The following is a 15,067-nucleotide window of genomic DNA, read 5'->3' on the forward strand; positions in this document are numbered from 1 at the left end:
TTTTCCTTTTCACCAACAATTTTTATAAAAATTTTTTTAATAAATTTTTTTTTAACAAAAAAATTAAAAAAAAAACTTTCGAATAAATTTTAAATTAAACCAATATTTCCTTAAAAAATATTAAGTTTTTTTCTTATTGTTAAACAAATTAGTTAACATTGTATTTATTTTATTTATGGGCATATTTTTAACAATATTTTACGGTTGCAAAGGTTCGAAAGAACTAATTCTTAATTCAATTTTGAAAATCAAATTAAATTTTATATCTAACTATTCTTTCAAATAATTCATTATGAATTAGTTCATAGACTTAATTCATTTCTACTTAAAATGTATTGAATTCACTCTTTTAAGAATTCATTCTTTATAGAATTAATTCCTTATTGATTCATTCAAATTATCTTGAATTCAAATCCCTTACAAAATAGCTTTAAACATGTATTGAATGATTAAATTTTTGTTCAATCTAAATCTAAAAGATAAGGTCTTAAGTGAATTTTTGCAATTAATTTTGCAAATGATTAAAAGCAAAACAAAACTGAATGAAAAAAAATATTTTCATACAATTTGGATTAGATTCGAATTAACAAAAATTTAATCATTCGAAGGCTGAAAGAATTTTATTATGAATTAACTCCATTATGAACTAAATCAACAGTAAATGAATTCTATTCAAATAAAATTAAGCAAAAGAATTAGATATTGGGAATGGTCTAATGAAATGAATGGCTGAAATTTTTAAATTCCGAAATAAGATTTTGATCCAAAATTTAATTAATTAATTCGAAGCTCTGTAGATAAAGAATATTTTTATAATATAGGAAAAATTATTTTATTTACTTGAATTTTTTTTTTGTGAATTCTTTTTTTTTCGTTTTTAGTAAAATAATTAAGATTGTTTATTAGTTCATATCTATTTTAATCCATTTCTTAGCAGATTTTTTAATAAATTTTTCATTTCCTACATTACAAAGATTCGAAAGAATCTTAACTCAATTTTTAAAATCAAACTACATTAAAGAATACATTACGAATTGATTCATAGGCCTAATTCCTTAGTACTTCAAAAGTAGTGGCTTCATTTCTTTGAGAATTCATTCTTTAAAGAATTAATTTCTCATTTAAGTTTTCTTAAATTCAAATCTATTACAAATAGACTTTAGAAACTTTTTTTGTAAATGATTAAAAAGAAAAACAAATTAAATGAAGAAAAATTTGAATTTGAAAAAATTTTAAAAAATAAAATTTTTTAATATTTTTAAATAAACCAATTTAAAAAATTTTTTCTTTAATTTATTAGCAAAAAACTGGGAAAAATAGTTTTTTGAAAAATTTCTTTTGAATTTTTTCTTGAAAATTTTTAAATTTATTAGTGAAACTAATTTTATAACAAAAAAATTTTTTGGATGAAAAAAAAAAATTTAGGTTAAAAAATATTTTTCTCGATTTTGACCCCTTGTCCGACTTACTTTGGCCTTATATACGCAGTTGCAAAGGTCTTTGAAGTATCTATTATTGGATATCCATGTTGTCTATATTAATGACTTAGTAGTAATCCAGATATATATCAAAAATTGGTCAAAAATCGAAAAAATTGGCTCGAGAATTCCCGATATATTGATGTATGAATCATGTATGTAAGATATTTGGGGGCTACGGAAAGTTGATTTCAACAGAAGGACATGGCTATATCGACTCCGCTATAACGATCCAGATTATATATTCTTTGTGGGGTAGGAAATGAAAAATGTAGAAATTACAAACGAAATGACAAACTTATATATCGATGGCTTAATATTGAAAGGTCGTATGTCGTTTTTTTTTCAAAATCGGGTTTTTTACATATTCTGGTAGACAAAACTCAAATAGACCTCCCTTAAAAAATTCTGTTTCCTATGTTAATGAATAACAGATTTACAGTAATTATAAAAAAGCCCTAACTCATTTAAAAAACCGTTTGAAAGAAAAACCCCCTAACTCATTTAAAGTGTAGTGCATATTTTTTGGTTTATAAGGAGTGAGATCGAAAAATTCTTAACACACGTTTTTCATTACATTTTTTAACCCAAGTATTATTTGAATTTTTTTTTGATCAAGTTACCTTTGAAAAACATGTCAGTTATTATGTGTAATGTCAATTATATTAATTTTTTTGTTAATCTGATTAAAATGAGTGACCAGAAAAAAGTGCGTACTGAAATTATTAAATATTTTCAACAAAACCCAACTTGGTCTTACAAAAAGTTGGCCAAGCATACAAAGGTCTGCCGTCAAACTGTTTCCAATGTTATTAAACAGTACCGGGAGAACTTGTCAGTTGATAGAAAACCTGGTTCAGGTAGAAGGAATGGTCCACATGATGTTTCTAAAGCCAAAAAAATAGAACGCATTTTCAAAAGAGCTCCCAACACATCCGGTAGGAAAGCAGCCCGGTTAGCTCAGTGCTCGGACTATTTGGTACGAAAAGTTAAAGCTAATGCAGGTTTAAAAACATACAAGGCTCAAAAAGTTCCTGACAGGAACGCTACTAAAAATTTAGAGGCCAAAAACAGAGCACGGAAATTGAAGTCAAGTTTTATAAAAAAATATTCTTGCTGCATAATGGATGACGAAACGTATGTTCTGGCAGATTTTTCGCAACTTCCAGGTCAAAAATTTTATGTTGCTGATGCTCGAGGGAATGTTGAAGAAAAGTTTAGGACCCAAAAGCAGACAAAATTTCCCAGAAAGTTCTTGGTATGGCAAGCAATATGCAGTTGCGGCAAAAGAAGCCACTCATTTGTTACAACGGGCTCTATAAATACCGAAATTTACATCAAGGAATGTTTACAAAAAAGGCTGCTTCCATTCATAAGACTTCATAATGTGTCCACTTATTTTTGGCCTGACTTGGCATCCTGTCACTATGGCAAACAAGCCCTTGAGTGGTACAAGAACAATAATGTGGTATTTGTACCAAGAGAGGCAAATCCTCCAAACTGCCCGGAGCTAAGGCCAGTGGAGAGATATTGGGCTCTTGTTAAAAGAGAATTGAAGAGTACAAAAAAGGTGTCCAAAAGTGTGGTAGATTTTAAACGGAGATGGACTACATGTTCGAGCAAAGTGACAGAAAGCACTATAAAAACGTTAATGGAAGGGTTTCCGAAAAAGGTTCAAAATTTCATCACTAGTGATTAAAACTATAAAAATAATTTTTTTTGTAAATTGTAATAATAATTTCAATCAAATAAAAAAAAAATTAAAGCTGTAAGTTTAGTGGTTTCTTTTTTATAAACATATATGTATGTTAAGAATTTTTCGATCTCACTCCTTATTAAACCAAACTACTTTTCTAAAAATATTTTTTGATATAAAACAAATTTTTAGTTGTTTTTTTTCAATTTCACTTTCTGATATTATTGAGTTTTTTCCATCTCCTCTAAAGTAACTAAAAGTTGAGATACGACCTTTCTATATTAAGCCATCTATACCCTGGCCACTCATGGTGAAGGGTATAAAAATAAGTAGCCATTCAAAGGCTGAATGAATTTTATTACGTTGAATTGTATTGTTACGAATTTGCACTAGCGATTTGAATTTAACGGTCTGTAGCAACTGCCAGCAACATTCACCAAGATCATTGTAGAAGGTTCACGAAAGATGACGTGTGTATAAATAGTGGCAGAGGTTGCAGTCGTCAGTGAGTCTAATTTGAAACATCGTTAAGTAAAGACATCAACTGCATTACCAATGTATACTTCTACATTATAAAGTGTGTCTGTAATTCTGTTGTTGTACATTTGAATAAATAAAGAGTTGTTACAAATTTTAAACTGCTAAACCGCTTTAATTTGCAATTAAAAGTATCCGGTTTATTTAAAATAAATAAACCAACGTTTTAAAAAGGTTAAAACGTAACAGTATTAATAATTTTTGAATGAATTTTATTCAAATAAAAGTCGTTTAACGATACTAAAGAATTTGTTTTGTTGAAAATGTTTTTACGGAATAACATTTGCTTTCATTATTATAATTCTGAATTAAGATTTTAGTGAATTAACTTAAATTTAATTAATTATTACGAAGGACAGCTTATTATCATATGACAGTTTTGTCAGATGCTTTAGATTTGTTGGAGTGTTTTTTTTTCTGTTAATATTTATACCCTACACCACCATAGTGGGGAGGGTATTATGCGTTTGTGCAGATGTTTGTAACGCCCAAAAATATTAGTCTAACACCCACCTTAGAGTATACCGATCGACTTAGAATCACTTTCTGAGTCGATTAATCGATGTCCGTCCGTCTGGTTGGCTGGCTGGCTGTCCATGTAAACTTTGTGCGCAGAGTACAGGTCGCAATTTTGAAGATATATCGATCAAATTTGGTACATATTATTTTTTCGTCCCAAGGACCAAGGCTATTGAAACTGCATCAAATCGGTCCATTATTTCACCTAGCCCCCATACAAATGTCCTTCCGAAATTGGACTTTATCGGTCATAAATGTTTAATTTATAAATTTATCTCCTCAAATTGCACTCCAAATAAGTTTTATTTATACAAAATTCATGTCACCAAATTTTGTTACGATCGGTCCATAATTAGTCATAGCTCCCATATAGACCCGCTTCCGAAAATCACTTTAACGTGCATAAATCGCTTAAAAATGTTGGTATACACACAAAATTCAACATGGTTAACTTTCATATAGACATAAATCACGCGACCTAATTTCATGGTGATCGGTTCATAATTGGTCATAGCCCCTATATAAAGCCCACTTCCGAAAATCACTCAAAAATATTAATTATTTTTAAAGAAAATTTTACTTAGTGTAGGGTATTATATGGTCGTGCTTGACCGACCATACTTTCTTACTTGTTTTAATGTTGAATGATATTTAATTTTAGTTTTTTTCATGTTTAAACATGCACATAAAGTAGTTTACATTAATCCCTTTTTGTTTATTTTATGTTTTTTTTTTTCATTGTTCAATCATTTGGAAATTGTCCAATACCTAAGAGACTTCCTAATAATGACAATTTTATACAAAGCAAACCTTTCCAACAATGATGGACCAAAACACTTAAATTAATGAAGAAAATAGAAATAAAAACACATAAAATTAACATTTATAAAATCACCTTACGATTAACTACTAATACTGAAACATGCATATAATTTGAACCCCTGAAGTAAGTAAACATTGTAAGATTAATCTGCAATTCTGAATATTTAAACAAGTTCTTATTTTCCTTAAGATAAACTAAATTTATGCTTTATAGCAAATCTCTAATCTAATCTTCTATTATTTATATAAAACTCTTAACCAAAATTTATTACTTTATTATACAAAAAATTTGCAAATATGTTTTATTTCATTTCTCAGCACTCATCAGCTAAATTAATTTAATGATTTGAAAAGCTTTTCTTCTTGCATTAAGCAAATATCATGAATAAATTTTTGCACACCTTTTTTTTTTCTTCTAAGATTTAATGCTGTTACTTGCAGTTATTTGAAAATCCCCCCTTCTGCTTTTTTGTTACAGAAAATGTTTAACAAGACGTTTCACACTTGAACTCAAATAAAGTCAGATAAAAGTAAATGTTAGATTTATCTTTAATGTAGCCACTTAAAGGTAAAGTTTATTATACAACTAACAATCGTACAACCCAAAAAAAAAAGATGGATTTCCTTAATAGAGTGAAAAATAGAATTGGAAAAAAGTCAGTGTTACACCTTCTCCCCCTTTTTAAGTTTTCTTAAGCATTTATAGACATTTTCCTTATTTTTGTATTTATTTTTTTTGCTATTATCCTTGTCTATGTTGGTACTAGCTTTTTATGTTGGAAAAATGTGCGTTCTTTGTATGACTTAGTGACTTCCGTTTCCCTGCTTTTTTTCGTTTAAGTTTCAACAAGTAGTTGTAGAAGTTTTTCTTTCTTACTTTCTTGGCATTTACTTTTGTCATTTATTTCTCCTTATTTTTTTGTTTGATTTTGTTGGGGAATTTGTACAAATCTCTATACACTTGTGGTCTTTGTGTCATGTACAAGTATTTGAATTTTTTTTCATCTACTTAACAATTGTCTGTTAAAATTCAAATAGTCATTTTGAAAAGACGAGTTTTTTCTTACAAGCTAAATTGTTTGTACAGGAAAAAGGTTGGCATAATAGTTTTAGTGGGGCTTAGGAATATTCTATAACATGTAAAAAAGTAGCTCCCTTTTTCTATAATTTTGAAGTTTTTAACTAAAATATCCTATGTTAATAACTTGACTTATACTTTTTATATAATTTTTCTCATTTCAAAAGATAATTTATGTGTGTCGATTGTTTAAAAGGAACTAGTTCTCTGAATCGCCTCAAATGCATTAACAACTTGTCAAAATCAGTTAATTTTAAACTACTTCGTTCAGAATGAACCCTTGCTAGAACTATTGCATATTGAAGTGATAGCTCCGTTTTGTATAAAGTGTTTGAATTTGAAGTCTTAGGAAGTAGTTACATAACAAGTTCTATGAGAGATCCTTTCTCTTAGAGACACCCAGTTGGTCTAATCAACTAGTGATTTTTTATCCTAAAGTAGGATTTCAAATTTCTAGGAAATTAATACAAAATTTCATTAGCTTCCGGGAAATTCCTAGAAATTTACTAAATATTTAATCAACTTCTGTGTTCTGTAACAGAAATTGGGTATTATCTAAAAGTGATTTCTTTTAAAAGTATGTAGTATTTTTAGTTTCTCGGGAATTGAAAAAAATGTAATTCATTCCCGAGAATTCCCAGGAAATTTACTAAATATTTAATCAATGTCTGGCCAATAAGCACCAAATCCCCAAAAATTCAAGCTCTTGAACATTTTGTTGGAATATGACTTGAATGCATATGTAATTATGTTTTAAACTTGAAAAATATTTGAAAAAATTAAATATTTTTATGTTTCCCTTTTACTACAGAATGCGATTGAAATAAAGTGCAATACAACTGTAATTCAATTGCTTGACTATAATTCAATGCTTGAATTACACTTGCTTTAAACTTGAATTTCAGTAAAAATGCTTATTGGAAGTTTTCTGTGACAATTCTCTTTTGAGACACCCAACTGGAAATTGGATCTAATCGACAAGAGTGGGATTTATAATCTCGGGAATTGATAAAAATTGGGAAAATTTAGTGAATATTTAAACCAAAGGATGTGTTAAAAACTCGAATCCATTTTTGGATCTTTACATTTAAAAAATAAGTAGGAGAGCTATATTCGGCTGTGCCGAATCTCATATACCCTTCACCAAAGTATACTTTAAGATAAAGATTGCAAATATTATTTGTTAAAAAAAAATTTAGTTTGAAAAATTTTTTGGTTTGAAAATTTTTATTAGTGAAACATTTTTATATAAAAAAATTTTTTTGGTGAAAAAAAAAAAATCATGTTAAAAAATATTTTGACCCTTTTCTTGATTAATATTATTTTTATACCCTACACCACCATAGTGGGGAGAGTATAATGCGTTTGTGCAGATGTTTGTAACGCACAAAAATATTAGTCTAACACCCACCTTAAAGTATACCGATCGACTTAGAATCACTTTCTGAGTCGATTAAACGATGTTCGTCCGTCCGTCTGGTCGGCTGGCTGTCCATGTAAACCTTGTGCGCAGAGTACAGGTCGTAATTTTGAAGATATTTCGATGAAATTTGGTACATATTATTTTTTCCGCTCAAGGACCAAGCCTATTGAAACTGGCTGAAATCGGTCCATCATTTCACCTAGCCCCCATACAAATGTCCCACCGAAATTGGACTTTATCGGTCATAAATGTTTAATTTATATATGTATCTCCACAAGTTCCGCTCCAAATAAGTTCTATATACACAAAATTCATGTCACCAAATTATGTTACGATCGGTCCATAATTAGTCATAGCTCCCGTATAGACCCGCTTCAGAAAATCACTTTAACGTGCATAAATCGCTTAAAAATGTTGGTATACATACAAAATTCAACATAGTTAACTTTAATATAGACATAAATCACACGACATAATTTCATGGTGATCGGTCCATAATTGGTCATAGCCCCCACTTCCGAAAATCACTCAAAAATATAAATTATTGAAATTTTAAAAGAAAAATGTTTTTGCTCTTTTACTTAGTGTATTATATTGTCGTTTTTATTGTTTTTATTTAAATTCAAAACCAAGCCCATTGGGCCAAATATGGCTTATATTCTACTCAACAACAATAATACATTTAAATTATTATATAAGTCGTTGGAAAGGTCTTTGAAATGTCTATCATTAGATATCAATATTATCTACATTAATGCCCTAGTAATCCAGATATAGATAAAAAATAGGTAAAAAATAGAGGTAGTCGTGGTTTTTTGCTTATATCTTAGTTATTTATGGGCCAATTTCCCCGAATTTAAATGGCAAGCTAACCGGAACTATAGCGGATATATTGATGTATGAATTATGTATGGAAGTTAATTGGGAGCTTTGGAAAGTTGATTTCAACAGATAGACGGATAGACGATAAGAATGGGATTCCGAGGATAAGTTTTCTCAAGTTAATCAGAGCCGGGCATTTTATTTTATGTGAATATTATTTTATTTATATATAATATACGATTTTTAAACAAGATTGTGTGACCATGTCATCTCACTAGCATCTGGCCAAATGTCCATGTGAATGTCAAGGATTCCTGTACAAATCTATCTAAGGTATTTGAACGATCTATCTGAGGTTTCGGAAACCCGACTATGTGATCTTGTTGGGTACATGAAAGCTAAAGGTTGGATGTGTTAAACATACTTATTACAAATATTTAGTCTTAATCTAGACATCAAGGATTTCTGGACAAAGCTATCTGAGGCAGGGATGGCAAAATTGGTGCAATTGTACTTTTTTTTGGTACAATTCGATGTTGAAAAGTACAATGGTACTCCAATGACTAATTAAGTACAATTTAAAAATTTATTTCATAATTAATATATTAAAACCAATTTACGAATTTATGTTCTCTATCTTATATAATAATATTAACAAATAAACTGTTTAAAATTGAAATAAAGAAGCAATAGCGTCATTTGACCAAAAAGTATATAAACAAATTTAAGCCATCCTTAGAATATCCATAGAAGTTGTAATGTTAGGACTTAAAACTTCTATTTGTATTAAATCGAAATTTTATTGTTTTAAATATACGTTTGGCTGTGTTTGTCACACCGATAATACAGTTTTGGTTGTTATAACTTATTTGTTGCTAATCGAATGATTGACCCATGTTAGATGGGTGAGAAAAATAAATTGGAACTTTAAAAAAAATCCCGAAATTTTCTTCAATTAAAAAAAATATTCCCGGTAAAATTTGTTCCGCCTAGGAACCCTAGTTTTGAAAGTACAATTTATAATGCTGTTTGGTACAATTATTAAATTCCATTTGCCATCCCTGATCTGAGGTATTTCAACGATCTATCTGAGATGCCGGGAACCAGTGTGATATATTAGTCATGTCAGTAGCATCTAGTCTAGATCCGGTTCAATGTCCAGCTCTTAATAGTTATCGACAAGGATTTCTGGACTAATCTCTCTGAGGTATTCAACGAAACTAAGGAACCTGAGCTTGTAACCTTAATTTATTTAAATGCGAGAGATTGGATTATAATATGAAACTTCAAGGATATATAGACGAATCTATCTAAGGTTTTTGAATTGTCTATCTGAAGTGTCGGCAACAAGAATGCGTGATATTATTGAATACTTGATGCTTTAAATGCGATAGGTTGGATCTATTATTCATCTCTCTAGCATCTGTAAAACTCTATCTGTGATAATGGCAACCTGATTGAGCGACCTTATTGGATACCGGGAGGCGAGAGGTTGGAATTATTCGAAAGTCAATATGATTGTCCAGCTCTTAATATAAAATGGAAATGATTTCAGGATAAATCTATCTGAGGTGTCGGGAACCAGACTGTGTGAACTTGTTGCATAGCTCACAATAATCTAGTCTAGAACTAGTTTCTTAATCTCATTGATTGATGCTATCCAGTTAAAACGGAATCATCTGGAAAATATAGCAAGACACAAGCCGCAGTGACTATAACATCAATAAGTATTTCTCATTCAAGAAATTTCCAACTAGATATTTAACAATTTTTGAGAATCTGTTGACAAAGTATGAAAATTATGTCAGGGGAAGACAGAAGTTTTTTGTATGACCAGACCAAGTCAACTTTGATTACTATTGTCAGCAGAGAATCTAACACGTTATTAAGAATTTTTATAGAAGAAATTTTTAAGAAATTTCCAACTGGGCTTGTGTGAATTAAAATTTAGTTCCTTTAATTAATTTTTATTTTAAACTGATTTAAAGTCACTATTTTTAATTAAGTTCCGCTATAAAATATTTATAGAAAATCTTGTACTTCTATAACTGATTTGCTTTTACTTTTTCTGTAAAATTGCCTCTTATTTTTGCTGCTCTGTAAGTCCTTCTTTTATAGAATTTATGGCTGGAATATTTGCTTATTGCCTTTAAGTGTTTATTTAATTGATTCCTTTGAGAAAAGTGTCAGTGTGACAAGCAGTGTGTGTGTGTGTTTGTGTGCAAGAGTATTTATAGCCAATACACTTATACTGGCTCTCATTTGCCCATTTTCTCCCACTCCAGCTACTTAAGTGCGTGTTTGAGTTTGTATTTCTGTGTGTGTGCATTTGTCAGACAAATAAGTAGAAAAAGTACTTAAAGTTTGATGGGCTGTGGACAAAGAGCCGTAACCCATTATTGTTGGCCGTTGCACAAAGTAAAGGAAATAAAGTTGTCAGTTAACAAGACAAATACACACTCACTCGTAAAGGAAGGAGAGTAAATAAATGATTAAATTGAAGCAGTTTCAATTAATTTCATACGGCTTTTTTATATATTGTATAAAAAAGGAAATTGATTAAATAGTTAAATTGCAAAAAGAAAAACTTACCGACTGTAGTCAACAACATATTATCCAAAAGCAAAGCAATGGCCACTATTACCAACACCAAACGTCTGGATCCACGCCATCCGATCATCCAGTTCTTAAAGGCGGCCCAGGACCCGGCAGCTCTATAATCTTCTTGACGGCTATGATCTGGCGGTGGTATAGGTGGTCCACTGCCACCAACCGATCCAGCCGAGCCGCTGCCATTACCCGAGGACGAGGTCATTTTGTTTGAGGGCGGTGGTGTTGTGGCCGACCCCACTCCCAATATGCCGGAAAAGTTTGAGCCGCGTTCGGCATTGTGGGCCGCATCCGAGTGGCCATTTTGATTATGTGGTTGCTGCTGTTGCTGTCGTTGACTTAGTTGCTGTTTGAAGGGATTCTTACTAGGTGTATCGTTGTTGAGTGCTGTTGAGTTCGGTGTATTGGTAGTGGTGAAGGATGTTGTTGTTGTTTCGTTGATACCCGTCTTGGCGGTATTCGTCGTCGTCAGCGTTGATGATGATGTGTTATGCTGTTGTCTCAATTCACCACCAGTATCAGTCGATTGCATTGCGTTACAAAATTATTACTGTAATTAAAATAAAATAAAGATTATTGTCATTATGTTTCATTTAATTAAACCTAAACTTTTTTCCTTGTCTAGAAAATTTCTTAAGTAGGAAAATGAAAAAAAACAAGCGGAAACATCTGTTGTGAGTTGTGATTTTTAACGTTAATTTGATTTCCCAAAGTTAATGCCAAAATAATCCTATTAAATACAGACATAAATCATCCCCATTCCCATTTTCATTCCTACAAATCTAAAATTATACACAATTTAACAACAAGTTCCATATCATTAAATATGAATTTTGTGTGGGATTCTTTTAAATACTTTGCTTTACTTTTTAATTAATTTTAAATTATTTATAATTTAAGAAGTTTTTTTTTTAACAAAAATTATCATATTCATTAGTTGTGTTTTTCTAAATTTCCCACAAATATCAAGTTAAAAAATACTTTTTTTCCCATATTCAGTTTTTTTCCTTTAAGTTAAATTGTATTTAAATTTTTTACGTTTTTATGATGAACATTTTCTTTAGGTTGTAAAATTCTAATCCGATTTGCATTTCTAAATCATTGATATTCAATGTAAGCACCGGTTGTAATAATAATTTGCTGATGTGATTACAATTTATGATGATTTTGAAAAGGTAACATAATATTGGAGATTATTTAAGCGGTTGACTTAAGAGTTGCCCATGGAGATTAAGTAGATTTTTATGTTTAAATGTCATAGTTTTACTGGAAATTAAAGTTATATAAATATCAATGAGTTTAAAGAAAGTTTAAACTTTTTAAAAAAGTAGTAGAAATACTTCTTTTTTAAAATAGTACTAGAATTACTACCTTTTAAAAATGTAGTAGAAATACTTCTTTTTTAAAATAGTAGCAGAAATAGAAATTTTTGAAAATAGTAGTAGAAATACTACTTTCTTAAAATAGTAGTAGAAATACTACCTTTTAAAATAGTAGTAGAAATACCTTTTAAAAAAATATTAGAAATACTACCTTTTTAAAATAGTAGTAGAAATACTACCTTTCAAAAAGTAGTAGAAATACTACTTTTTTATAATAGTAGTAGAAATACTTCTCTTTTAAAATAGTAGTTGAAATACTACCTTTTGGAAAAGTAGTAGAAAAGCAACCTTTTAAAAATGTAGCAGAAATACTACTTTTTTAAAATAGTAGTAGAAATACTACCTTTAAAAAAAGTATTAAAAGTACTACATTTTAAAAATGCAGTAGAAATACTTCTTTTTTAAAATAGTAGTAGAAATACTATTTTTAAAAAATGTAATAGAAATACTACCTTTTAAAAATGTAGTAGAAAAATTACTTTTTAAACAAGTAGTAGAAAGAAAGTAGTAAAAATATTACCTTTTAAAAATGTAGTAGAAATACTTCTTTTTTAAAATAGTAGTAGAAATACTACCTTTTAAAAATGTAGTAAAAATACTACCTTCTTAAAATAGTAGAAATACTATTTTTTTAAAATAGTAGTAGAAATACTACCTTTCAAAAATGTAGTAGAAATACTACCTTTTTAAAATAGTAGTAGAAATACTACTTTTTTTTAAATAGTAGTAGAAATACTACTTTTCTAAAAAGTAGTAGAGATACTACTTTTTTAAAATAGTACTCGAAATACTACCTTTTAAAAAAGTAGTCGAAATACTACCTTTTAAAAAAGTAGTAGAAATACTTCCTTTTTGAAATAGTAGTAGAGATACTACTTTGTAAAAATAGTAGTAGAAATACTACTTTTTTGAAATAGTAGTAGAAATACTACCTTCTAAAAAAGGTAGTAGAAATACTACTTTAAAGTTTAAATTAGTTTTCCTAAACCATGGTCTAAACTGACTAATATTAAATTAACGTGTTAGTTAGTTAAACTTTGCTTAACAATCTGAAAAGATGAGCTGTTCAGAAAGATGGGAAAATATCATAGCTAACAATGGTCAATACTTTGAATAAATACACCCAACAGTTTTCCCAAAACGATCGTTTAAGCTGTCAATGATTGATGTTCAATGACGTATTAGTTAAGTTTGGCTTAACAAAGTGTTTAATTGTGTAAAAACATATTGATGGTTTAACAGCTGTTAATTTCCTTATAATAATTTAACTTATATGCAGCATACCTAAAGAGTTCAATGAACGTTTAAACTGTCATTAAATTGCAAATTTGCTTTCCCAAATAGATTGTTCAAAATGTCACTGTTTACTGTGTCACGATGTTAGTTAGTTAAACTTGGCTTAACAATTTAAACGCTTGAACTTCCTTTAAATTGCTGAATTTGTTTTCCCAAAAGGATCGTTTAAGCTGTCACTTATTAATGAGTCTTAATGTTAGTTAAACTTGGCTTAACAAGCTGTTTAGTGTTAAAAACACGCAATAATTTTAATGTAGATTTTATCAATGATGTTATTTTTCATTGGTGGTTTAGACAGTATATATAAAGGCTTTAAACTGTTAACCCCGGTTTAACTGTTTAGTTATGGAAACAGGAAATTAATTTTATAGGGGGTTATTTTTAATATTTTAAAGAACGTTTAAACTGCCTTTAAATTGCAAATTAGTTTTCCAAAATGATAAATTAAACTATCACTAAAAGATTTGCTATAACAAACTGTTTAGTTATTTAACCACGCTGTTACCAATAATATTCGTTTATGGTTATGGTGGTTTAAGAACTTTCAATTTCTAAATGGTTTAAAGAAAATTTAAACTGCCTTTAAATTGCAAATTAGTTTTCCCAAAACGAGCGTTTAAACTAGCATTAGTTAGTTAAGATTCCCTCTTTCAATAGAGACTTAAAAACTGTAAATATTTCTTTTGTCGTTTAACTTAAATGTAGCCTACCTTTAGGATGCATTAGGCCCTATCATAATCAAATCTTGTTTACACCTGTCTGATATTGAAGTCATTAAGTTTGACAACTTGATAAAAACTATAACAAAAGTTCACACAGCAGCAATTAATTTTACTACAAATACGATTATAATTACCTCAACTTAAGTAATAAACAAATAATAAAAAATTATACAAAATAATATATTTAACAACACGTTTGAGAGCAAACACAATAGACAAAACAAAATAAATTTCAAAGTTGAAAATCTATAATGATAAAAAAAAAATTAACAATAATAATTAATTATGACTTGTTAAGGCCTGTGATGATTGCTTAGGAAACAGTTAAATTATTTAAAAATAAAATGAAATCAGTAGCAAATGAATTAAAATAATTGATTTAGAATTAGAACGAAGAACAGCTGTTAAATAAAAAACGAAAACAATTGATGGGAAGTGAATTTTTAAATTTTGTAAAAGAAATAACTTTAAAATATTAAAATGAATTAAGAAAATTCATTTAAAAAAAATCAACATAAAATGTAAATGATATTTTTCTTTGGGAAAATATAGAGACAACCTTAAAGTAATTATTTTATAATTACACACTATGTATAAAAAAAACACTTTGAATACAATAAAAAAAAAATAACCAACACTTCCCCTTTGCTAAGGGTTCTTTCTATTATAAGACTCAAAGTGT

General features: G+C 29.0%; 1 protein-coding gene across 2 annotated transcripts in view; it reads right to left on the bottom strand.

The window, feature by feature from the left end:
* The window catches only part of Vmat (Vesicular monoamine transporter), a 56,905-nt gene that overhangs the window by 24,794 nt on the left and 17,044 nt on the right, over positions 1–15,067 (bottom strand). For both annotated transcript variants that reach the window (XM_065513625.1, XM_065513624.1), the window contains exon 2: positions 10,968–11,535. In XM_065513625.1, the coding sequence (XP_065369697.1) occupies positions 10,968–11,517 (550 nt within the window). In that variant the 5' untranslated portion in view covers positions 11,518–11,535. The remainder of the gene's footprint in view (positions 1–10,967; positions 11,536–15,067) is intronic.

Source organism: Calliphora vicina, chromosome 5, assembly GCF_958450345.1.
Source record: "Calliphora vicina chromosome 5, idCalVici1.1, whole genome shotgun sequence".
NCBI lineage: Eukaryota > Metazoa > Arthropoda > Insecta > Diptera > Calliphoridae > Calliphora > Calliphora vicina.